The 25,959-nt window shown below is 42.2% G+C and overlaps 1 protein-coding gene across 1 annotated transcript; it reads right to left on the minus strand.

Annotated features, from left to right (window-relative positions):
• Positions 1-45: 45 nt before the first annotated feature.
• Positions 46-25,611, minus strand: LOC117268848 (tetratricopeptide repeat protein 39A). The gene is made up of 18 exons (XM_033645567.2): positions 25,354-25,611; positions 23,207-23,311; positions 22,596-22,727; positions 22,201-22,259; positions 20,601-20,668; positions 20,357-20,421; positions 18,314-18,413; positions 18,165-18,230; positions 17,977-18,085; positions 17,822-17,889; positions 14,433-14,492; positions 14,002-14,163; positions 12,027-12,118; positions 10,704-10,824; positions 10,490-10,601; positions 10,259-10,373; positions 4,878-4,994; positions 46-2,064 (listed from the first exon to the last, which is right to left on the minus strand). The coding sequence occupies exons 1-18, from the start codon at positions 25,386-25,388 to the stop codon at positions 1,956-1,958; spliced, it is 1,695 nt and encodes a 564-aa protein (XP_033501458.2). The 5' UTR covers positions 25,389-25,611; the 3' UTR covers positions 46-1,955.
• Positions 25,612-25,959: the final 348 nt, after the last annotated feature.

Here is a 25,959-nt window from a genome sequence, read left to right on the forward strand (position 1 = left end):
AAACTGCAGAATTATGCTCATTTAGTAAAATCAAGACAAAACACAGACGTTTGCGTGTTGAATTTATTTGTGCAAAAATAATTTTCATACATTCAGAAGTGTTTGGAAGGTGCGCGCACCGATCCAGATGTGCCTGAATGCTGAAACTTGACTAATTAAAACTCACCAACAAGTGAGATTAAAACAACAGTAAACAGTTGTTTCACCTCTTCAGTGTGTGTCAGCGGCGGTGCACCATGCTCGTACGCACGACTCTGCTGGCTCCTGACTTTGGGTCCGAAATGTCTTCAAAAATTAAATTAGGTTTTAGAACTTTGGCATTAATTGTTTTTATGCAGTTGTGTGTGAAATACTACAAAGGAGGATTAGTGCTACATTAAAAAATGTATTACAAAAAGACATTATTCCAGAAGTCACTATTAAAAAAAAGTTGTAATATAATGAAAGTAAAGTCGTACTATTTGGAGAAAAAACTCATTACAAGAATAAAGTAATTTTGTGACTAATGTGGTATTTCAGAGGAAAAAAGTCAATATTACGAGAACAAAGTCAAACTATTTTAAAGGGGCGTTGGTGGACTAGTGGTAGAGCAGGCGCCGCAGCGGTCCGGGTTCGACTCCAGCCTGAAGCCCTTTGCTGCATGTCTCTCCCTCTCTCTCTCCCCCTTTCACACTTCACTATCCTGTCATTAAATTACATATTTATTTTTGTAATATTCCTTTTTTTCCCTCTAAATTACTACTTGACTCACAATATTAACTTTTTCTCGAAAATTTTCTCATTTTATTTAGACTTTTTTCTTAAATACAATTTTGCTCTCACAAACTTTTTAAAATAGTTTTTTGTTTTTTTTAAAGATATTTTTAGGGCTTTTTGCCTTTAATTATTATAAAGTCATACTATTATGAAGAAAGTCAAAATTTAATGAGAATAAAGACATACTATGTCGAGGAAAAGTTGAAACGTGACAAAATTGTAATTTTACGAGAATTAAGTTGTACCGTTTCAAGAAAGGTCATGATATTGAGAGTAAAGCCGTATTTTTATTATTATTATTTTCAACAAATAAAAAGTTGTGATATTACGAGAATGAAGTTGTAATTTGATGAGAATAAAGACATTTAACTGTAAAGTTGGAATTTAATGAGAATAAAGTCAAACTATTATGCAAAAAAAGTCATTACGAGAATTAGTCGTAATTTTGCGAGAAAAAATTGTCATTGTAAGATTTAACTTATAAACATATATATGAAAAAATGATGCCAGAAAATCGGGTGACATGATAAAAATGGCGACAAAATCCCTGGCGAATTTTTCCTTGAAGATTTATGATTTTAATCACATAATATTAACTTTTTCTTGTAAAATTACAACTTAATTCTTGTAACATTTCATTTTTTTTCTTGAAATAGGATACATTTTGACTTTATTCTCATTATAGTACAATCTTTTTCTCAAAACTACGACTTTATTTTCATATTATTATAACTTTATTCCAAAATCTTTTTTTTTAATGTGGCCCTAATCCTCCTCTGTAAAATACCGTAAACATCTGAACACTTTAAAACGTCATTCCAAAGTTACTTAATTAACTAATAATCATGTCCTTCAGTACAATAAAATAAAGTCATCACTATACATTTCAATAAATCACAACATTAGATATTTATAGTGGCTTTCAATCAGCTGTTGATTAAAATGAAGTGTTCTTTAATTTTCAGTGTAAACAATAAAAACAGTGTCCATGACATAAATCGTCTACCGTATGTACACTGTCCCTCGTCTGGGAAGCACAGACTGCTGTAAAACAGGTGAGACCTTTTGTCCAGCGACATGTCAGTAAAACACCCAGCACTCACTTTGTAAAAATGGATATAGGTTAAAAAACACTGGGTATCGAGCTAAAACAGCCGTGACTGTCGAGGAAACACAGTCCAGTGTTTGGAAATGTCCTCCTACATGTGAGTGTCCTCCTCGTCTCCAGGGTCAGCCTTGAGTTTGGCCAGAGCAGCGTGCACCCTGAACTGTGTGCGAGACTCCATTGAGTATTCTTTGTAGTTGTGTCTGTGAATGGAAGCAGCGAGGAGGTTAAAGAAGGACGGAACAGGAAGCACAGGGCTGAAAAATAATGTGTGCAGTAAATACAGTGTTTGTTATCAGCACCTTTAATGTGAAAATAATCTTGAAGTATCTTTATCTCCAGTGAGCGGATAAGGTTTGGGGTAATAAAGCCTTTCATATCTACAGTCTGTGTAACAGGCAGACAGCGACCTCTAGTGTTCATGTAGTGGCTTTACACTGAGCAACCACACAGACAGAACCACCAACACACTGCAGAGATAATCCTGTTCAAACAGTCCTGTAATAAAGACTTTGGTGAAATGATTCTAACTGCAGTAAATAAATATAATAAGTCATATAGATGAAAAAATGTTTGAATATTGCTCAACTTCAGCACAGTTTCAATATTAGAGTCACCAATTCAGTATCTGACCAAATGTCTCCCCTTCTGTTCCTGAGATATGACGTTAAAACATGATGATGTCACAGTGAAGGTGACCTTGTTTGTGTATCGTCTGTATCATCACGTCATCATTTAATTCTATTACATATTTGTGTCATGAATTGAATGAACTTTCCACCCCCAAGTTCCAAACAGTTCATTCATGAGTTCAAGTGAACGTTTTTGCCAAATCTGAGGACATTCCCTCAAGGTGTTCTTGAGATACTGTGTTCATGACAATGCAACGGACGAGGTCACAGTGACCTTTGACCACCAAAGTCTGATGTGTTCACACAGGGCCCGAATAAAACAAAACGTGAATGAATTACATGTAAAGTCAATGTAAAGATGTGATTAGACACCAAGTCCAGCCAGACGGCGCGATGCATGCGACACAAATAATGCAAATAATAATAATGCAAATTAAGCAGTGTGAATGAAATGAGTAACATTATTTTGCGTCATGCACTTATTCGCAAGAGTTGAAAAATCTTAACTTCAGCGACCAATTTGTGCCACGATAGCCAATCAGCATTGAGATCCTCCTGGGATGTATGACGCCGAGAACATACTGGCGGAAGTTCTTTCATCGATTCAAGTCAACACAACATAATGGGGTTCTTGAGGTACAGCGTTCACAACAATGCATCGGACGAGGTCACAGTGACCTTTGACCACCAAATTCTAATGTTGTGTTCACACCAGGCGCAAATAAAACAATTCCTGTGAATAAATTACACGTAAAGTCAATGTGAAGATGTGATTAGATGCAAATTCCCACTAGGCAGCGCGATGGACACGATGCATTCGACGCAAATTACACGAAAGTAGCATCATTTCCTGTCATACACTTATTCGCAAGAGTTGAAAATCTGAACTTTAGCGACGGTTTCTCTCTGCAGTAACCAATCAGCACTGAGATCCTCAGGGGACGTATGATGTCAGCGGATGTTGATTAGATTCTGTGAGTTATTGGCGCAAATGAAGCGAGTCAACAAAATATTCTAGCGTTCACACTTGAGCGAGTAACGCAACATGAAACACAACATAATGAGTTTCTTTGACTCACAGTGAACGTTTGTGCCAAATGTGAAAAAAATTCCCTCATAATGCTCTTGACACACGGCGTTTACAACAATGTGGCGGACGAGGTCACAGTGACCTTAAACTGTGACCACCAAATTCGAATTAGTGCATCCTTGAAATCTTTCAAAGTGGATGTTTGTGCCAAATTTGCAGAAATTACCTAAAGGTGTCTTTGAAATATTGTGTTCATGAGAATGAGAATGGGACCGACGGACAACCTGAAAACGCCAAAATGAAAAGAAACAGCTTTACGTTATCACTTGACGTTAGCTTGGAGATACAAACGGATACAAGATGGAGGTCAACCCACAGAGCTCTGCTGATCAGCACTGTCCAATGGGATGATTTGAGGGGCGGGGCTTCTGTGGTTGTCACCACAACAAGTTCACAGTTGGTAAACAATGGAGGAGAAACTGGTGGTAGTGGTTGCTGGATACCCAGAGCTATAGGTTGTCAAACTGCCCCTGAGTCATCCTAAAATCTGCCTGTAAACGTCCATGATGGAGGAGAAGCTCCTGGACCAACTGGTGGTACTCCCCATGATCCAGCCTCTTTTTTAGGGTCTCATGTACCCACACAGATCTCTGTTTATCTGCTGACAGCCTCTCACCCTCAACCAGAGCTAATGTGCACACAGGCACATTAGGTGTTAAACATGTTTTATATTACAGGCTGCTGGTTTACCTACATTAAACATTTCAGTCTGTATTACATGAGTTATATTCTGTGGACACGAGAATGAAAATGACTGTTATGTGCCGTGTTGTGTTTGGTGTTGTTTTGTGTTCTCTCTCTCGCCAGGTACCGCCCCCCCCTCCTCCCTCCGCTGATTACCACAGCTGTGGCCCATCACAGCGGTGTGATTAAAACCACCATGGAAAACTGGAGCCGGTGGCTAGTGGGCCTTTCCAGCAGTGTGCAGTGCAGACCGTAGCTGTGTGCGCTCGGGTGTTTAGTGACCCAGTCCCAGTGTTTATTCTTCTGCCTTTGTTATTGATTACTGATTATCTGTTATATCATTCTTGTTGCTAGTCGGCTCCCCTTATTTGGGAGCTTCTTTTGTGTTTTGCAATCGTCAATAAATCACTGCCTTGCAGTCGCTTTAGTTTACTCCCGTGTTCTTCATTATTGGTTATTTGTGTTAATTGTCACCTCCCCTCCCCTAGGCCCTTAAGGGTTCGTAACAATGACACATTCATCTTCCTGGATCTCTGTGGCAGGACGTGTCTGCTGCTCTCTGCTGTTGTACAGTATGCACCAGTGAAGCTGCTGTACAGGAGGAACTTACTTGGCCTTGTGCAGCAGTTTAACAGCCTCGTCCCTCTTGCCTTGGTCTATGTAGAGCAGACTGAGCTCCACCAGAGAGTTCGGCACCAGGTAGTGATCAAACTTGATCTTCTTTTCACTGAGCACACACACACAAACAAAGATGGAGAATTAACTGTCACACTTGAGTCATGGCTTAAGTCAACACCCTGTGATACTCTACCAGAGTTCTGTTTTTCTGAGCAGGTAGGTGACCTGCTTTCGAAATGTTTCTCACAAGATGTGCCTGACTTCCTCCTGAGTCATTTCAGTTAATGTCAGTGTGATTTCAACAAGAGCTAATGTCATCCCGGGTTGCTGAGTAAATATTCACTCTGTGACTTGGTGGGTGAGTTTAGACGAATTCATAATTCCTAAGCAAATATGACATTGTCAATACAGCCGATGAAGAGCTGCCTGTAGACGTTTTCTTAAAGGAACACTTCACCAACAAAGTGATCATTTGTTTATCAGTTACTCGCCCAGTGTCACCTTGAATTCATGGAGGAAACTTTGTTTTTCTCCCAGTGAACGAAGGATCCAAAAACAGAGTCAATTCGTAATTGATTAAAGTCACTGGGGTCCACGTTTAACCACAGCAAAACTATGGAAAAAGCATTTTCATTAAACCCTTAATAATTTGCTGTTTAGACCTTGGTTACAACTGGCAGATTAATTAATTGATGCATTCATGAATTCAGTTTCAGACACTATACTGGAGGTGGCCAACCTACAGCAAGCTGCCCTCTTTTAAAGGGCCCACAATGAATTTTTAAAAATAAATTACAGCACGGCTTGAGCATGTTTCTAATAAACTGCACTGTATGTAAATTTCCCAGCCTGCTGCGGCCATCTTAAACAGCTAGGCTAATACCAGCATTGCACTTCTTAATTTGAACACTAGATGTCACTACTTCACCAACAATGATTGATTACACGTTGATAAAAATATTTACCTCAGTAAACATGGCGGAAAAGACGGATGATAAGAGAAATACTTTTTGTACCACGTGGACACGCTCATAAACTACTGTAATGTCAAACGTTAATCTGTTTAGTTGAGGCTGTGAAGTAATTTTGATAGAAAATGAATTTTCAATGGCAGTTGGACTTTTCTGGTCTAGAAAACCTGATTTTCTTGCCGTGTAAGTGGTTGAAAACTTTGCATTTACTATTGTTTGGCCTGTGACTCCGGATATTTTTCTGTATATGGCTCACAATCAAAAAAACTTGGCCACTATGCACAAAAACATAGAAGCTATTTCTATACAAAATAACGAACAGTAAGTTTCAAACAGTGCTCCAATTTTGTGCCAGAGTGCTCTCATGACGTAAACTGTCATCGTAACAAATTTTGCATGGCACTGATGAACATGTTTCCCCAAATAACACTGAGTCAAATAATGAATGGTCAAAGCTTGTGTGCAGGAAGTCAAGTCCAGTTGCAGAACTATTTATATTGATGGAGCCAATAAATAATTAAATCTATTACACGTCTGTCCGTCCTGGAGGAAGGATCCCTCCTCAGTTCCTCGTCCTGAGGTTTCTACCGCTTTTTTTCCCCCAGTTAAGGTTCTTTTTGGGAGTTTTTTCCTTTCAAGTATCTCAGGGTCTTGTTCATTAGTGAGGGTAGAATGGAGCGTGAGATGGATCGATGGTTTGTTGAGGCATCTGCAGTGGTGCAGGCAGTAGTGACTGAAAGAATGAAGTCACAGATGCAAGCAACCGAAATGAGTTTCCTCTGTAGGGTGTCTGGGCTCAGCCTTAGAGATAGGGGGAGGAGTCAGACATCTGGAGGGAGCTCGGAGTAGAGCCGCTGCTCCTTTGCGTCAAAAGGGTTCAGCTGAGGTGGTTCAACATCTGATCAGGATCCTCCTGGGCGCCTCCTGTTAGAGGTGTTCTGGGCACGTCCCACTGGTAGGAGGCCCCGGGGCAGACCCAGAACACACTGCAGGGATTATATATCTCATCTGGCCTGGGAACACCTCGGGGTCCTCCAGGAGGAGCTGGAAAGTGTTGCTGGGGAGAAAAACGTCTGCACCTGGGACCCGACTTTGGATAAGCAGTTGAAAATGGATGGATGGAGTTTATTCTTATCCACTGTGAGGGTCCAAGGACAGAGAGATGCCGTACGCTGTACAGCCCTCTGAGCCAGACTGTGATTTGTGGTATTGGGTTTTATAAATGAAACTGAATTGAATTTTTTATTTGCTCAGCCATTTGAGGCTTTGTGATTGGACTATAACGAATCTGACCTGACTAATCTGTAAAGCACTCTGCGTAGCCTTTGGGTATGAAATGTGTTAGATAAATAAAGTCACCTTGCCTAAATAAACAATCAAATTACAATCTGTTGTGGCTTATTATGTTAACTAATAAATGACGCTTGTAAAGCTGTAGTATGAAAGCAACATCACACTTGAGGTCATGCTGTTGTGTTGAATGTCATTATTCTGCACCAGCTCACACACCTTAAAAATATTAAAATGGAATTAGAATTACCACCCCACGGTTGTTTGACTCCGCCCACCAGTCCACCCCACGGTTGTATGACTCCGCCCACCAGTCCAGTGTCTCTGACAGTCTCCATCCATGTCAGTGAAAACATGGATGCTTCACACACAGAAGATCTATACAATCAGCACAGGTTCAAGATTAGAGTCACCAATTCAGTATCTGACCAAATGTCTCCCCTTCTGTTCCTGAGATATGATGATGTCACAGTCAAGCTGACCTTTGACCTTTTGACCTTCATTATTTCATCCTGTTAGACATTTGTGCGAAATTGTGGAATAATCAGTGTTTGAATTCTGGAGTCATGGCCAAAAACACTTATTCTTCAGTCCAAATAGACGTTTGACGTGGATGTTTCAAATTTAAAGAAATTCCCTAAAGCTGTTCTTGAGATATCACATTCACATGAATGATACTGATACAAGGTCATATTGACCATGACCAAAATATAATCAGTTCATCGTTGAGTTCAAGTGAACGTCTGTGCCAAATTTAAAGGTGTTTTTGATCTATCGCATTCACAAGAACGAGATAGAAAACATCACAGTGACATTGACCTTTGGCCACCAAAATCAAATGAGTTCATCATTGAGTCCAAATTTGTGCAAAATTTGAAGAAATTCCCTTAAAGGGATAGTGCACCCAAAAATGTAAATTCAGCCATTATCTACTCACCCATATGCCGAGGGAGGCTCAGGTGAAGTTTTAGAGTCCTCACATCACTTGCAGAGATCCAAGGGGAGAGGAGGTAGCAACACAACTCCACCTAATGGAGGCTGACGGCGCCCCAGATTCAAACGTCCAAAAACACATAATTGAAACCACAAAATATCTCCGTACTGCTCGTCCGTAGTGATCCAAGTGTCCTGAAGCCCCGACATAAAAAGTTGTTTGGAAAAACCTCATTTGAACTCTGTTTTTAGCCTCATTGTAGCCTGTAGCTCTGACTGCCTCTCTGGGCACCACGTCGCGTGTGCGTGCTTGCACCAGACCAGCGAAAGCACGTGAACACACATGAAGGTGGTGTCCATGTCTAACGGTCTCGCCCAAGTGCACACACATGAGCGCGGTGCGTTTTTGGACGTTTGAATCTGGGGCGCCGTCAGCCTCCATTAGGTGGAGTTGTGTTGCTACCTCCTCTCCCCTTGGATCTCTGCAAGTGATGTGAGGACTCTAAAACTTCACCTGAGCCTCCCTCGGCATATGGGTGAGTAGATAATGGCTGAATTTTCATTTTTGGGTGCACTATCCCTTTAAGGTGTTTTTGAGATATCGCGTTTACAAGGATGGGATACACAGACAGACGGACAACCTGAAAACATAACACCTCTGACCACGGCTATCGCCAGCACGGAGACATAAAAATAACTCGTACTTTAAGTTATTAACCAGGTATTTTTTAACTTTTATATAAGTACCTAGTTTTCAAATTGTAATTTTCACTTTTACTTGAGTCATTTTTAGAGGTGTAATTGTACTTTAAGTTAAGAGTGAATAATGGAGTAAGGCGTCCTGCAAAACTGAAACAGCGCTGATCTACAAACAAGTTCACTCATATCGCAAGTGCTCCCTACGAAGCTACAGTGCGGTTTTTACACGGTAATGGCAGCTTATCTGCTGAAATATAAGTACAGCGGACGGTCTAACACCAGGCCCAACGTCTCCTCGGCGCAGAGTGCAAGTGCTGACTGGAACTGGAACTGGACACCTCCACATACGGGCTCAGAAGAAATGGTACAGAAGATCTAAAGTCCCAGATCCTTTCGAGTTTAAAAGAGGACATTTCTGCTGCGAGAAGAGCCGAATTGAAAAATTCTCTTTCAACTATCTAAAGAATGAACTCCAGGCAGTTTGCAAACAACGCAGCACTGGCTCGAAGCGAGCTCGACCAAACAAAGGCTGCTATAAAAGACATGTAGGGTGGCATATCGACATGGTCGGATGAAGTGGTTGAATTGCAAACTACTGTACACAGTAACGTTTTAGTGAAAATGCATGTGTTTGTGAAGCATTGAGCATCTGACTGGATAAAAGAGACTTGGATTTAGGGTTGCAGCTGACGGTTATCACACTGTGTACATTTGACTATCTGCGAGAAAAAGCAACTGGACAGAGAATCTCAACTTAATTTATTTTAAAAAGGGTCGACTTTTTACACAAACTTCCATTTAAAAAAATGGTTTCAAGATTTATATACTGTAGTAGTAAAACATTTGTTCAGCTAAAAATAGCCCCTCTGTTTTCATACCTTTAAGGGTCACTTTGATTTATTATAATAATAATCCTGTAATACTGTGATACTGAGATGGTTATCGTACTGTGAAAATCTCAATTGTATCGAAAATACCGTTGCAACCCTTCTTTGGTTAAACTGCACGAGTTTGTCAACAGATGCTTTAATGTAGTTTTGCTGTTGTTAAACGTGGACCCCTTTGACTTCAATTCATCAAGAATTTTCTTGGTTTTTGGATTCTCCGTTCATCATGAAGGTATGAGAGAAGAACAATCATGTGTTTGTGAATTCAACGTAACACGGGGTGAATAACTGATAGACAAATGGTCATTTTGTGGACGAAGTATTCCTTTAAATGTCAGGAAAAGCTTCAGCTAAAATTCTGACAAAAGCAAACTCTGAACTAAAAAGGCCTTTTCAGCACAACTTGTTTATGTTTTGAATTCTTTTTTGGGTGAATGCCACATTAAGTGATCCTCTGGTCCTAATTCCACATGACAGTGTGTTTCTCCATGTCGTCAAAAACAGCACACACTGCACTTACTGGTGTTCCTCTGCTCACAGAAGGTAAACAGTTTGTTAAGCCGGGATCAGAAAATGAATCCAGTGCAGCTCACCTGGACAACACTTTGCTGAAGGATTCCTCAGCAGCCTGGAGGTGACCCTGGTTCTTCAAACACAGACCCTTCAGCAGATGGATCAGACAGCGGTCATCCATTGAATACTCATTGTCTGTGGAGGAGGGAGCGAACGTCATCAGCAGACAGGTGTGAGCTTATTTTATGTACAGTTATATTTCAGGTGAGCGGGGTTTGTTCTGGAACATGATTTGGGAGAAGTGTCATTACCAGGAGACTCCAGCAGGGTGCGCTCTGCCTCCACCAGAGTCTGCATCATGCCTTCAGTCAGCTCTGGTCGTTTGCTGATCATACTGAAACCGTTCCACATGTACATCATCTCCTGTAAGGACACAGGGAACGCTGTTGGAAGGCTGCATCATGCTGCACAGTGTGTGTGTGTGTGTGTGTGTGTGTGTGTGTATGTGTGTGTGTGAAACATTACCAGCACTGGCACTGGGAGCCTGATCGGGCAGTGAGCTTTGTAGCGTCTGGCTTTCCGGATAGCAAACTTCTCAGTCGGGGGAGACTTCCCTGCTATCTTCTGTTTGAAGGCCGGCACTTGTCTGAACACACAGGAAAATAATAAAAACACATCTGAGCTACAGTCCCAGCTGGACGAGGACATCTAACTGGTCTACTGTCCTTGTCCCAGTATACAAGCACGGGAGGGGAATCCATTTATTGAGCCAAGTATGTGCGACTCCTCTACGATAGGTGGAGATATGCCCCCTTTCAGCTTGTTAGTATTGGACCTTTTTCCTGTTGACCTATTACGTCACAGACCAAACAATGGACAAACAAGTTAGCTACGGTTAGCTAGCTGCTAACTGCTACCATGGTGGACAACTTTACAGCTCTGTACATTTGGTCCGTCCAAAAAGTCACGGTTCTGGATGTAGATTTCTCCATGTTGTTACCGGCTTCTTCTTCTCTTACACATTTAATGCTATTGGACTTCCGGGTCAAAGCCCGGGGCGGAAACTGTGGAGCATGCTCAGAGCGCCTCGGCCAGTTTGGGTCTGATTACTGTATACATGCAGAGGGAATTCGACTCTCATGTTTACAAGGATTTTAAAAGTCCGGTTTTAGTCGGACTGACACAATAAATCCATTTTCTCTGATGTCATGGAAACACACTGACTGAAACAGCAGGTTTCCATCCAAATGAAGCAGGAATGCACCAATTAATCGACTCAACATCGGTATCGGCTGATATTCTTCTACTCCTTGTTGACCGTCATCGATCCGTAAGCAAATAAGATGACATTCACAGACGGCAGAGGCCGATGTTTTTCTGTTGTGTCAGATTAATTTCATGAAGACTAACCAGCAGAGCATCCCGTCATCCTGGGGACAATAGAAAACATCATTTGTGACGAACACAGATCTTCACCGGGACGCTGTCAGGACAAAAGGACGCAGTAAGCTCGCCATCAACATGTCAGAGGACCCTATCGTTTCCCTGATAATGCCACAGTGTCACACTGACCTTTGACCTACAACCTTTAAAAAATCTTCACTTAAGGTGCTCTTGAGACATCGTGTTCAAAAGAATGAGACAGACGGACATTAGCTGCAGCTATCGCCAGCACGGAGGCATAAAAACATCATCAGCCCAAAATTTCACAATCGGGGCATCTCTCATACACATGGTGACATATAAGTACAACATGAGCCTGAGGACAGTAGCTGTGTGTTTCTGAGATAAATAGAGACACTGTCACCGTGTGTGTGTGTGTGTGTGTGTGTGTGTGTGTGTGTTTACCTAAACAGCTCCACCTCGTCCTCCCCAAACGGCCGGGCCACGTCTTCAGGCAGCATGCTGAGGTAAGCAGCTTTCATGTAAACATACATGGCCTGGCAGAGAGACACACACAGAGGTCTCAAGATGCTTGACAACATCCACGCACACATTTATAGAGCAAGAGTTCAAACAGCTGCGCTCAGACAATGGGAGGACATGTAGGACGACCAACAGAGTTGAACTGTGCAGCGCAGCACAGATCGACTGAGGTTGGTGGATCAGTCTCTGTTAGAGCTTCAAACTATTGGAACTCAGCACCACGTGAGGTCAGACAGAGCAGCAGCTTTGTTGGTTTTAAATTTAAGATGAAATCACGGCTAAAATCAAGCCAATCATGTTCCCATCACACATGAACTCAAACACTTAGTTTATGTTGTAGTTAGGGGCGCTGCTGTGCAACACAAACACAACCTGTTACTGTTCCTCGCATTTATTCTTATTATTCACAATCTTTCGTAAAAACTCGTCTTGCAGCGTTGCCAACACATCTGCAAAAAATACATCAAAACCTATGTAAAATTCGGGAGATTCGTCCAGCATTTTACAAAATTCATAAAAAACTACATAAAATTTCGCATTCAAAGTGATTCAAAATCGTTGAGAAATCAACGTAAAATCCTTCCTCTCTGAGGCCACACCAATTCGCCAAACTTTGACGTAGAAAAATTATTCAAAATTTGAACGGCTCACAAGACTCTCTACTTTGTTGGACCAAATGGACATTTTGATATCTCATACAGTTTAAAGAAATCACAGTTTATATTTCATGATGTTTTGACGCTTCAGATTTTATAATGGGCGTCTATGGGAGAGAGCTAGAGTGGTGACATCATCGCTAGAGTGTGCCACAATTTTCACTCTACATACACAATTATACTAGCCTGGAAATCCAGACCCAAATCTAGAAAGATTTAGGGTCTGGCTATGAGTAATGAAAATGGCCCAACTCAAGGGGCGGCACCAAGCATGCATTTGAAAATATTACTGCACGCAACTGGATAACACTAAGACCAATCAGAACAATACACGGGGTGACGTATCCAGAGCTTAGCTACCAGCGGAGCTAACTGGTAGATTAGACTCTTGCCGTATCCGGTCGGCAAAACAGCAAAAATGTCCTTCTTGCAAAGGACAGACTCGAGCGCCGTCTTCTGTTCCTTTTTTAGAGAAAAAGCCAACTCGTTCATTGTAGCGGCCAAAGCCGTTTCAAACAACTGGTGTTCATCCGTAGCCATCTTGCAATGTTTACTGACTGATTCCGGACTTCGTCGTCGCAGCGCTGTCGTCATCTGTTTAGCTCGCCTCTGGCCCGCCTATATCAGATACACCGATGTGATTGGTGCAGCTCGGCTCCAATGGCATGGGTAATGAGCATCATTACTGACTGCCAGAGTGACTCGCTGAGCAAATTCAAATTGTGCTCTCGCGAGAACTCTGGATTTCCAGGGTACAGTTATACATCAAAACGTAGGAAAATTTGTGTTGATCGCAAAAATGTGTCAATGGAATCTGCTCAGTAACTGTCGTACATGTAGTTTGTAGTACTTGCAGTAGGCGGTACGTTTCAACGACTCAGCTGCTGCTGTTAATAGGACTCAGTGACAGCAGCAGGCACCCGTCAAGATTTCTTGCGAATCTTTCTGGTTTTATAGTTGCTGTTGTTATTGTTGTTATGACTTGATGTCGTGTTGTCTTGCTGTTGTTGTTGTTGAAGCCATTGTGTCATAAATATGTTTTGTAACTGTGTTTTTTATATAACAGTGTCTTTTAGCAGAGAAATCATTTTCTGTTTCGTGTCCAGGGACTACAGATGAAAATTAGCTTACGGCTAACTCTGGTGCAGCTCAGTAGCCGTGCACTGACCCTGTTAAATAAATAAATAAATAAATAAACTTCATCTCTTCTGCTCTCCTCCGTCCCGTCTCGTGCTCTGTACCTTGGACCAGCGGCTCTCCTGGCTCAGCAGGTCTGCGTAGAAGTACGCCATCTTCCACGCTCGCTTGTAGGTGAAGCACCACATCAGCTCCCAGTAGCACATGTGGTGGAACTGCTTCCACGCCTGCTGGGCCTTGCAGCCGTCTTCGAAGAGCGCCACCGCCTGGTAGCACAGTGACATTACATCACATGAAACATGAAACATTGGAGGTATGTTGTGTATTAAACATTAACGCTGGGCGCTGGTAGCTCGGGGGCAAAAACACGGTATCAATATCACCAAAAGTGATTCATGCTTCAGTCGCTCCCATGAAGCTCATCTATCACTTACAGTGACTCACAGTTTGTGGGGAAAATGTTCTATTAAAATATTAAATGTGCAGGAAATAAAAGATTAACAGCCGTAGTTTAAAGTCATGTAACTAAACACACCTCATCAATGTTCCCCTTGATCTCTTCAGTCCTGCCAGCAAAGAAGAGGAATATCGCTCCCTGCACAGAGGAAACCAGCAGTCAGTGTGACATGTTAATATACCGTGTTAAACACTCCTCTGTCTGTCAGGAGACCTGTCATATAGCAATTACTCTTGGCTGTGTTTAACCAAGACATTTCCATTCTGGTTTGGTACACACTGTGTCAAAGCTCTGAGTTTGCTCTCTGGGATGGGCAGGCATGTAGGTAAAAGGTGGAGCGGAGACAGGGATTGTGGATTTACAAGAATGTGAGTCAGGTGGAGCGATAGCACAGAGGTGTGTGTGAGCGCAGGTAAAAGGAAGGAGAGTCAGTGTAAGGATTCAGGGAGCAGGAGGGACCGTGTGAGAGGAAGGTGGAGTGAGTGTCAGATCAAAGTAATCAGGGTGTGTGTGACGGGACGATAGAAAGACGAGAGAAAGAGTGGAAGGAGGGATCAGAGAGGAGAAGCTGACGCACAGTGAGACGCAGTGAAGGCGATTAAATACAACGATAAAAAGACCAATGACGTGATGACAGAGAAAAGTTTCAAAGAGGAACTGAGGACATTGTTTATTCAGGGAAAACTGACTGAGCATTAAACTCTTGAAAGCAAAGCCCTGAGTTCATATTTAATGAGCTAAAGAGATAAAAATATACGACAGCAATCGCAATGAAATCATAAAAAGGCCATAAACACAAATAAGTTTATCAAGAATTATAAACAGCAATAAAAACAGTATAAATGAAGATGAAAAGATGAACAACAATAAAGTCTGCCATAAATGACGGATACACAACATCAAGAATAAAAACAGTAATGTGTAGAAAATGTTGTGTGTTATTAACCAAAGCAGGAACACTTTAAAACAACCATCTAGCACACACTTGAAATGATCTAACAACACACACCTGTCTTATACTTAAGGAATCCATCCATGGCTGCACAAAAGCCCTTAGCAACCAAAGCAAGGTAAAAAAAACCCTTAAGGTCCCTCTGACTCTGTCTTAACTGCAACGGCATTTTCGTTGCTTCTTCTTACAGTCGTTTTCTGTTTTCTGGTGTTTACTTTGTAGTTTGTTCTTTCTATGATTGTATTCCTCCAGAAGTTTAATCTTTCCCTCCTAGAAATTTTTTTTCCTCAAGGTGTTTTTGAGATATCTCGTTCACAAGAATGGGACGGACAACCCGAAAACAAAATGCCTCTGGAGGCATTAAAAAACAGAGGCAAATCCACCACATAGACACACAAAAAGACCAAGAAGGACAAATCCAGACTCAAATCTAGAAAGATTTTGAGTCTGGCCCTCACCGATACACCCTTCCTACCCAAGAGGCAGCACTAACTGAGGCATATTAAATGCCACCGCATGCAATTGGATAGCACGATAGCCAATCAGAGCAAAAAACAAGGTGACGTATTCATTGCACTAAGCCCCATGTGTTTGCCGACCAGTGGGGCTAACTGATATATTCTGCTTTTGCCGTATCCCGTCGGCAAAATGGCAAAAACGTTCCTGGAAGGCTTCTCGGGCAGTCTTCTGTTCCTCTCTCAAGGAAAAAGATAAGTGTAGCTGGCTTAGCGTTTCTTCCAAAGCTAAACTGAATGGACGCGGTCATTCGGCAGCTGCCATCTTGGCTGTTTACTTTTAGACTCCTACGGCGCAGCGCTGTTGTCATCATGTTACGCCAGCCAAGAGCCCGCCTCTGTCAGACAGACTGATCTGACTGATCCGACTGGCGATTCAGCGGGCTCTGCTCGTCGGGGTCAGATCCCCATGCAGTGCAAATTTGAATTTGCTAGGGGCGGGGCATCTGGATGTCCAGGTTACAAAGTTACCACAAAGAGAAACAAAACCACAAAAACATGTGACTACAATGAGGCGCAAAGTTACGACAAAGAGACACGAAACAACCACAAAGTCTGTGTGTCTCGCTCCAGCGTTGGAGAGGTGGTGGGGCTTTTGGCCCAATGTGTCACTGCCCGTCTGATCTTCACCTGCAAAATGTCACTATTAGCACGCACTGTCCTGGAAGAGACCGAACATGGCCACAAAGAGACACAAAATTACTTTGACCATCATTCCACTGACCACTGACCAGCACGTTAAAATCAGTTCATTCTTGAGTCCAAGTGGATGTTTGGATGTTTGAGATATCACGTTCATGAGAATGAGACGGACAACCTGAAAACATCATGCCTCTGGCCACGGCTTTCGTCGACATGGAGGCATAAAAAAAGAGGCAAAACAACCATAAAAAATGACCAAAAAGGACAAAATTACCACAAAGAGAAATGAAACCACCAAAACAGGCGACTATGATGAGGCGCACAATGACGACAAAGAGACACATAACAACAAAAAAGAGGTAAAACAACCAAAAAGTCTGAGTCTCACTCCAGTGTTGGAGAGGCGGTGGGGCTTTGGTATGCCTGTGCCCAGGGGCCTAACGTGTCATGGGCCCCCGATCTTCACCTGCAAAATGTCACTAAAATGAACATGTACTGCCCAGGAAGAGACTGAACGTGACCATGAAGAGATGCAAAGAGTAGGGATCCACCGATCTGATATCTGGATCGAATATCGGCCCCGATATCATCAAAACAGATGGATCGGGTATCGGAAAATGCGATCTATACCTGAGGTGATCCTTTCCCTTTAAATCTATTGCGACGTGAGCTACAACATACGTCATAGAGCAAAGGAGAGAATCTGCTGTGTGGAGGTATTTCACACTATTTCAACTGCTGTTGCACAATTGTTTATTTTTGTTAAAAATAAATAGTTCATCAATTAATTAATCTGTTTCATCTTGTTTCATTTTATCGTAGGAAAGAACTGTGTAGTCATCAATGCCTGATGCCTCTGGTCTTTTCTGTTCTACGTGTAAAGGTAGGTCAACCCTGGTATCGGATCGGTATCTGGTATCGGCTGATACTCAAAGCCACAGCATCGGGATCGAAACTGAAAAAGCTGGATCGGTGCATCTCTAGTAGATATAAAGAGGCACAACATAACTACAAAAAGATAAAAACAACCACAAAGAGAAACAAAACAAAGTGAAGCCACATCTGCAGCTGAAAAGCACATGTAAGGGTCAACACTAGGGATAATAATGATTAATTGACGAGTGCAGTATGTCCCTGTGACCTTTGTTTTCTTTCCCAAAGGTCACAGCAACATATTGTTATTGCACTTGTTATCCTTTGGTATAATTAAATTTTTAATGTTTTTTTTTTATTTCATGATTAATTTTACCAATAACTGATTGAGGAAAGTGCTTAAAATTTGCAACCCTAGTTAACCCCGTCACTACCGACAGAAAGTCCCCAGGTTTTTCCCTAGAAGTGATTTATTGAGCACTCACCCGTGGGTACCGGAGCCGGAAAGGTTTCAGCAGCCTCTCAGCCTCGGCCACTTCCCCCTCACCTGTTCCTGAGAGGACAGAGCAGATCTGATGTGATAAACTGAACAGAATCCGTCCGTGACACGTCGTCATGTGTGGACGGTGCACAGCGCTACCTAGTATGAACGTGAGAAAGGTGTAGTAGCAGAGCAGCAGCAGGGCGCACAGCATGGAGCGCAGATTCGTCCCCGTCGCACCGTCGTGCAGCAGAGACAGACCGTACTCCTGAAACAACAACACATCACATGAGTTCATGAATGAGTTAACGAGTGAGTGCTGAACGGAGGAAATCTGTGTGTCACACCTTGTCTCCAGAGAAGCCTGCAAACTCCAACACTTTGAGTATCCGTGGAGGAAACAGAGAGAGCGTCTGTGGATAAAGAAGACCTGATGAGCTGCACGGTACAAACACACAGTCAGCTGACGGCGTTTAAAGGTTCCTCTGTCACGTACCAGATTAAACGCTCCTATTCCAAACGATATTCCCCCCTCTAAGTGGACGTGGCTCGGCCCTTTGAGACAGCTGTGAGATTTTATGAAGGAATGCAGATCTCTGGATGACAAAAGGCAAATTATGTTTAACAGCACAGCTCAGTGTAAAAACTTCATCATGTTCAGTGTGTGACTGTGCAACAAATCAAAAATAAAGGGGCACAACAGCGATTTAACGTTGTGCTTCTATGTGGTTCAGATACAGAAAATCAAAAGCAACAAAAGCAGAGATACTCTGACTTTGCTCTGAAAACACTGAGGCCTACATTTCCCATAATGCAACACAAAGCATCTCTCTGAGATAGCCCTGATGACATCACTATGACATCACCAGGGTTACTATTTTTGTGCATAGACTTCCCTCGAAAACGACACTAGATATTACACAACTCATGTAAATAATGTAAATAAAGTAAAGCAAATAATGACAACAAGTTTTTAGTCACACACAGGAGATTTTACAAAGACTGGGGATCTTGCAGGGTCAATATTTACAGACTGTAACGGGGACCTTTCCCAAACCGGACCCTACTCACTCCCACGCCGTCTCGGAGCGTCACTCCATTTGTAGTCGCCTTCAAAGCTGAACATGTACAGTGTAAACACAGCGCTAAGCTTTGGGACAAACTTCACTCTCTGCGGCAGAAAAAAGGAGCTGTCTTTGTCTTTGGTTACCACGGAGACAAGTAAAAGGACTCCCATTTCTGTTCCTTATATGTATTTGCTGCTGTTTACCAGAATTTTGGCAGCGTAAATTTTCCTTCTGCCCTTAAAATAAATAAATGAATCGATAAATAAGTAAATCAATAAATAAACACATAAATAAATGATACATAAAAGGGTGTAAAACGTATCCCATTTCTTGTATTTTACTTTTTTAGACGTTTGTAAGCTGCTCGTTTTTACAACAGTTTACTGTAAAATAAACACGACTGCAGTTTTATAGAGACTAGAGAGGTGTAGATCTGATCCTAAACACTATGTAGCGTCTGTATGACAATATTTAATGTCTATCTCAGTTTGAGCAGTTCACATTCCTCAGGGTAGTCACGTGGAACTTTATTTGTACGGAGCGTCCTCCATGATGAACACAATACAGCGTTGCGCAGGCTCGCTGTTGGAGGGTTTTATAACTCACTCACACTCCTCACTAGTTAGTCTGGGACGGCGTTCAATGTGGCGAACGCTCCACGTGAACGTGGAGGTGGGTAGGGAGAGGGTGTAGGGGGCGGTTTAACAACATGATACACAAGATAAAAGGCGTCACATGTCGACAGTATTCTTGTCAATTCAGCATCAATATAACCCCTACAGATAAACTGTTCGTGAGCAAACTTTACATTTTGGATTTTGTCGCCTCGACTTGCTGCCAGCCTCCTTTGCTTAGCGGAGCTGTTTCACTGTGAGGAGACCGTGTTACTGTTTCAAAAATTAAGATTTCTCACTAAAATAACTGCAGGTTGGTGGATCAGATACAAATTAAACACTGACTCTTGTTCACTCCACAACTCCACCAGTTTCTCCTCCTTTTCCACAGAACAAGAGAACCAAGACTTCTTGTTCTTGCACCTCCTCAGAGTCACCTCCATGTTCACCGTCTACCTGGTTTGCGGCTTCCTGTTTGGCTATTGCTTGTTGACAATGCTCACGTTGTTGAACTTCAGTTTTTACATGAGCCGAGACTAAAAACGTAGGATAATATTAAACATGTTTGAATTTATCGGAACATCAAGACGAGAAAAAACTCACTCAGACTGACTCACAGGAGCAAAACTCATGATTTTCTCATTGGAAATTTGTCTTTACAGTGAAACAGCTTGAAACGTCATCGATGTGAGGCCGGCATAAACTGAACTTTGTTTGTAAAATCGTTGGAGTGCACCTGTAATAATAAGCTAACAAATACTTTTTACAACACTGACGCTAAACAGTCAGATAAATGTACTCTTTAACATGAAACAACACTGACATTCACTGAATATAAACCCAGTGTTCATTACTTACTTGTAAATTAAATAACTGTTTCGTACTTTGATCCCTCCTTTGATAAAACTCACCATGTTCTCATCCTGCAACAAATACAAAAAAAGAGGGATGAATGCAAACTGAGGTGCTTCAATTACATTTCATTCCACAAAGATAAGATGCCATAAATGGATTAACTTTCATGCTGTTTATATTATTATTTATACAAAAACCTTAATAATGTACTGTTCATTTCTGGGTTTTAAAAAGCAGATAAGTGCACCTGTAGGAAGGTGAGAGCAGCTCTTTGGAGTTGGCACTCTGCGTAACACACTTCAGCATGAAGCTGCACTGCAGAAACACACCCATAAACACACACGTTAAGTGACAGAAAACAATCGGGGTCACCAAGCAATGAAGCATAAAACACAGCCCCAGATGTGACTGCAGGGTTAACCTACCACACATTTGAAAGGCACAGCTGCATCATTTGTTATTGTTTTGTTAAAGCCTCCCACTGTACTCGTGCTCCGTGTCTCAAATCACACATTTCTGTACTAAGCACTGTTCACATTGCATAGTACAGGTAAATGCAGTGAACTACTGGCGCACTCAAAACAGTCCAAAAGTTGAGTGTGGAATGACGGACACCTCTCACGCTCAACGGCCGGCGTCTTTGTGACACAGCAGAAGCGACATCGCAGACTTCTCAACTTTTGTCATGGTGGCTGGAGACAACAAGGAGCCTCAAGTGGCTACAGTGAACACTGCTGCGTTATACAGATGTAAGTTAGACATGGTTTTTGTACTATGGACTGATACTGTTGTCGAATAGAAGCTGATAGGACAAATGTTGGAGATAATGCTGCACCATCCGTTTGCAATTCGCCGTTGAAAAAGAAGATAAAGAAGAAGATGAGGTGGTTAAAAAAAAGCCGTTGTCAAAACAGCAGTGTGCGATCTGAGACAACACTACTACCCATGAAAGAAGTATGGAGTGCCCACAGTGTACTACACTGAAGTGTACTAGCAGAAGTATGTGATTTGAGACACACTCATGATCTCTGTCTGAGCATATTTATTTTAATTCGATTCACAACATGGCATCATGTTACAAGAATGTAGGGTTGCTATATATGTTATTATTTAACACACACATGTGCACGCGCAGGCACAGCAGGTGGGTGAAATAATAAATTGGCCGACCCATTTTCATTTGACCAAAAAAAGAAGAACTTTAAAGCCTTCGTTCAGTTCAGTTCAGTTCAGTTCAGTTCAGAGTTTTTCATTTAAAAAGTTGTGGATGGTCCCAACAGAAGCGTTCCTTAGCGTCCCCATGTTTGGTCCCCCCTCTGTTGGGGTACCTAGCACACAGATCTGGTACTAAAAGGTGGAGCTAGAAACCCTGCAGTCTGATTGGTCAGTAGAGGACGCTCACTCTGGTTTTATGTAACCTCTGTTCATACATCAGTAAACTACAACTATAAAATGAAAGAGAAAAAATAACTTCATTCACTGGGCCGACTGCCGGCAACTTTTAAGGTGGAACGTTAACTTGTAATGTTACTCAATGCATGAGTTGATGACGTGAATCCATCAGCACACCTTAAATTTCACTGTGACAACTCTGACCATCACTTTAGTTTTTATATGACACACACTTTTAGTAATGACTTTAAAAATATAGATTAATTTGGAGCGGATTATGTGAAGGTCATATATTCTAATCCTCACTGCAGCGCAGCGTAAATCAACTGATCATTTTAGAAGCTAAAAGTTTGGTTCTGTTTCCTTTACATGTCTGTGCCCAGGGCCCTGTTGTCTCATGATGCGCCCATGCAGCACCTTCCTTTAAAAAGAAGTGACACATTAAAGCCTTTTACCTTCAGTGAGTGACTCTCCCACTGACTTGTTAGTCAAACCTGGAGACTTCCGTCGATACCTGAAAACACCAAACAACATTTCAGTGTCAACAGAATAAACTGTGTCACTACTCCTGCTAACCACACCAGCGTTCATCCAGTAATTAGACGGGTTCATAGTCAGTATCTCAGCAGCCGCTGTGAAGCTTCTCTCATGCAAACACAGTCAAACTGACGCTCAGAAACTGGCCATGTAAATGCACTCATGTAAATTTGGCTCACAGGCTGCAGAGGAGGAGCTGGCAGCAACTCACAGAACAAAGTGTTTTAAAGGGGGTGGCGACTTTTTTTGACTCCAGTCTATGAAATGAGTAAAATCAGTTTAAAAATAATCCACACTGACGAGACCTCCTGACCTCTGGCACACTTCCTGGGCATTCTTCATGGTATTTCCTGCGTTGCTGATGTCATCAGGTTGAAAAGTCATCATGGCCTGCATTTCCAGCACTGTGGCGTAGATAAGAGCGTGGTACATACTCTCATTCACTCTGCATGGGAAACACAGAGTCGCAGATCAACATCATACACTTCACACTGTGAGCAAACAGAGGACAGCTCCTGTATGACCTGCACATTTTCCTGCTGAGAAAAGATAAGAGTAAATATCTGGCTCTCTCTGTATTCGTCCTATCTCCTCTGCCGTCCCAGTCTGTCTTGTGCACAGTGTTTATTTTGCAGGGCTGCCATTCTGTTGGCTGTTGAATCAGTCAGACCTTGGGCGTCAGCTTCAGCAAACACCTCATATCCTGGAGAACTGAAACCTACCAGAGCCACCCTCGTGTCTCAGCTGACAAGAAGCACTTTACACAGAAGTTTATCAACATCACCTGAGACCCAATACTGCTGAGATCATCCTGAAACACGCCACCGTGAATGTGCTAAAACTACAGAGCACTACGACCTCAGGCAGCAGCAGCTGGTTCAAACCTCTGAGGAGCCAAACGTGACTCATGGATTATTCTGTTACCTTGGCCGCAGCCTCTCCAGGCTCTCACTGAAGTGGTTGTTAAGGAAGAGATCCAAGGCCTCCATACACTCATCCAGGCTCTCTTTCAGGGTCATCTGTGAGGAGCTGCAGCACAAACACATGCATGGTTAAAACATGTACACAGCAAAGGCACAGAGTGGAGACACAGCTGTGTGTCATGGGGGAAAAGGGGAAGTCACCAGCAGCAGCAGCAGCAGCAGCAGCAGGGTGCACACTGATAAACATACATGAGTCCATGTGTGGTCAGGTCAGAGGTTCACAGCCTCTGAGATACATGCATTAAAGTTTGCCTGAAGTTCATTTCACTAAACACAAGATGCAATCAGAGCATCATCACACAATACGCTGCAGCACCAATTGAAGGGTTACTAACCAGGACTACTGGGCCCAGGCCCAGGCCCAGGGGAACGCCCCCAACCTTCACCTGCAAAATATGACTCAAAATAATACATGCTGACCAGGAAGAGACTGAAAATGACCACAGAGGCAAAAAGAGACCACAAAGGAACTGTGGACGGACACAAACTAACTTCAAAAAGACTCAACACTACAACAAGGAGACACAAAAACAACCACAAAGGGGCACAAAACTACTACAAAGAGACAAAAAATATGACAGAGACACAAAAAACACAAAGAGGCACAAGACTACTACAAAGAGGCACAAGACTACTTTGAAGAGACAAAAAAAGACTAGAGACACAAAAAACAAAGAGGCGCAAAACTACTACAAAGAGATACACAACTACTACAAAGAGACACAAAACAACTACAAAGAGACACAAAACTGCTTCAAAGAGACAAAAAAGACTAGAGACAAAACAACTACAAAGAGTCACAAAACAACTACAAAGAGGCACACGACGACTACAAATAGACACAAAACAACTACAACGAGACACAAAACTACTACAAATAGACACAAAAGACTACAGAGACACAAAACAACCACAAAGAGACACACAAAAACTGCAGAGACATAATACAACTACAAAAGACACAACAACCACCAAGAGACACAAAACTGCTTCAAAGAGAAAAAAAAGACTACAGAGACACAAAACAACTACAAAGAGGCACACAACAACTACATAGAGACACAAAACTACTACGGAGAGACACAAAAGACTACAGAGACACAAAACAACTACATAGAGACACAAAACTGCTTCAAAGAGACAAAAAAGACTACAGAGACACAAAACAACTACAAAGAGGCACACAACAACTACATAGACACAAAACAACTACAATGAGACACAAAACTACTACAAATAGACACAAAACAAGTACATAGAGACACAAAACTACTACAGAGACACAAAAGACTACAAAGAGGCACACAACAACTACATAGAGACACAAAACTACTACTGAGAGACACAAAAGACTACAGAGACATAAAACAACTACAAAGAGGCACACAACAACTACATAGAGACACAAAACCACTACAAATAGACACAAAACTACTATAAATAGACACAAAAGACTACAGAGACACAAAACAACTACAATGAGACACAAAACTACTACAAATAGACACAAAACTACTACAAATAGACACAAAACAAGTACATAGAGACACAAAACTACTACAAATAGACAGAAAAGACTACAGAGACACAAAACAACTACAATGAGACACAAAACTACTACATAGAGACACAAAGCTACTTTGAAGAGACACAAAACTACCACAGAGAAACACAAAACAACCACAAGGTCTGTGTGTCTTGCCCCAGTGTAGGAGAGGTGGTGGGGCCTTTTGCATGTCTGTGCCCAGGGAATCACTGTCTCATAATCCGCCCATACAACACCTGCGTTTTGTCCTGAATATCAAAATACTGTAACTTTAAAGATGATGTTCTCAGTAAGCTATCAGCTGTTTGGTTTGTCAGGCTCCTGCTGTCTGTACGTAATAATAATGAACGCTGGCAGAGAACAAAGAAAGGAGGACTGAATCTTTTGCTTCCTGGTGCAGCACAGGATGAATTATTATTAATATCAGTGTTTCCTGTGCAGGTTGATTTAATCTAAACAGAATCAGGCCGGCGGATCCAGACAGAGCAGCAACAGCCACCAGGCTTCAGACACACTTGAGGACAAACTTGAGCTGTACTCACTTCTCTGCAGCACTTGTGTCTTTCCCATTGGACATGTTGTCTCTCCGGGCAGAATGCCCTAACACCACCTGTTAGCAGCTCGGTGACACACACAGAAAATCAAGATGCATCCACCGCTTCACACTTTGTCACCAGGACCTCAAACTCCACCGGCTGCTCTGCAGTCAGCGTAGATTTTCCTGTTCCTGCTCAAACTGACGTAAAGCGCTCCGAGGTAAAGGCATGCGTTCATCTGAGAGGATCCGACAGAGAGGCGCGTGTGACTCCTCCTCTGTGACATCACTGCCACGCACACATTAAACAGCACGGTCACAGGATCAGGTGTTGACAGGTACATCACCTTTTTAAAGGACCTGTTTGATTGTGATGGTGGACCGCTCAAACTTTTCTTAAGAGGAAACATTTCACATTAAAGGGACCCTTCAGTGTTTCTCAACCTGGACGCTGTTTTCATGTTTTGGTGTCTTGGTGACTGATGGAAAGAACAGTTTTTAGAATTTGTCCAGTATTAAGCCGGAGGGTTGCAGCCGGCAGCGGTGAAACAGCTTGCAATGTAACGTAAAGGGGCAATTGTGCACCTTCAATCTATGTCCACTAAAAGTGTTT

The sequence above is a fragment of the Epinephelus lanceolatus genome, chromosome 18, assembly GCF_041903045.1.
Source record: "Epinephelus lanceolatus isolate andai-2023 chromosome 18, ASM4190304v1, whole genome shotgun sequence".
Lineage (NCBI taxonomy): Eukaryota > Metazoa > Chordata > Actinopteri > Perciformes > Serranidae > Epinephelus > Epinephelus lanceolatus.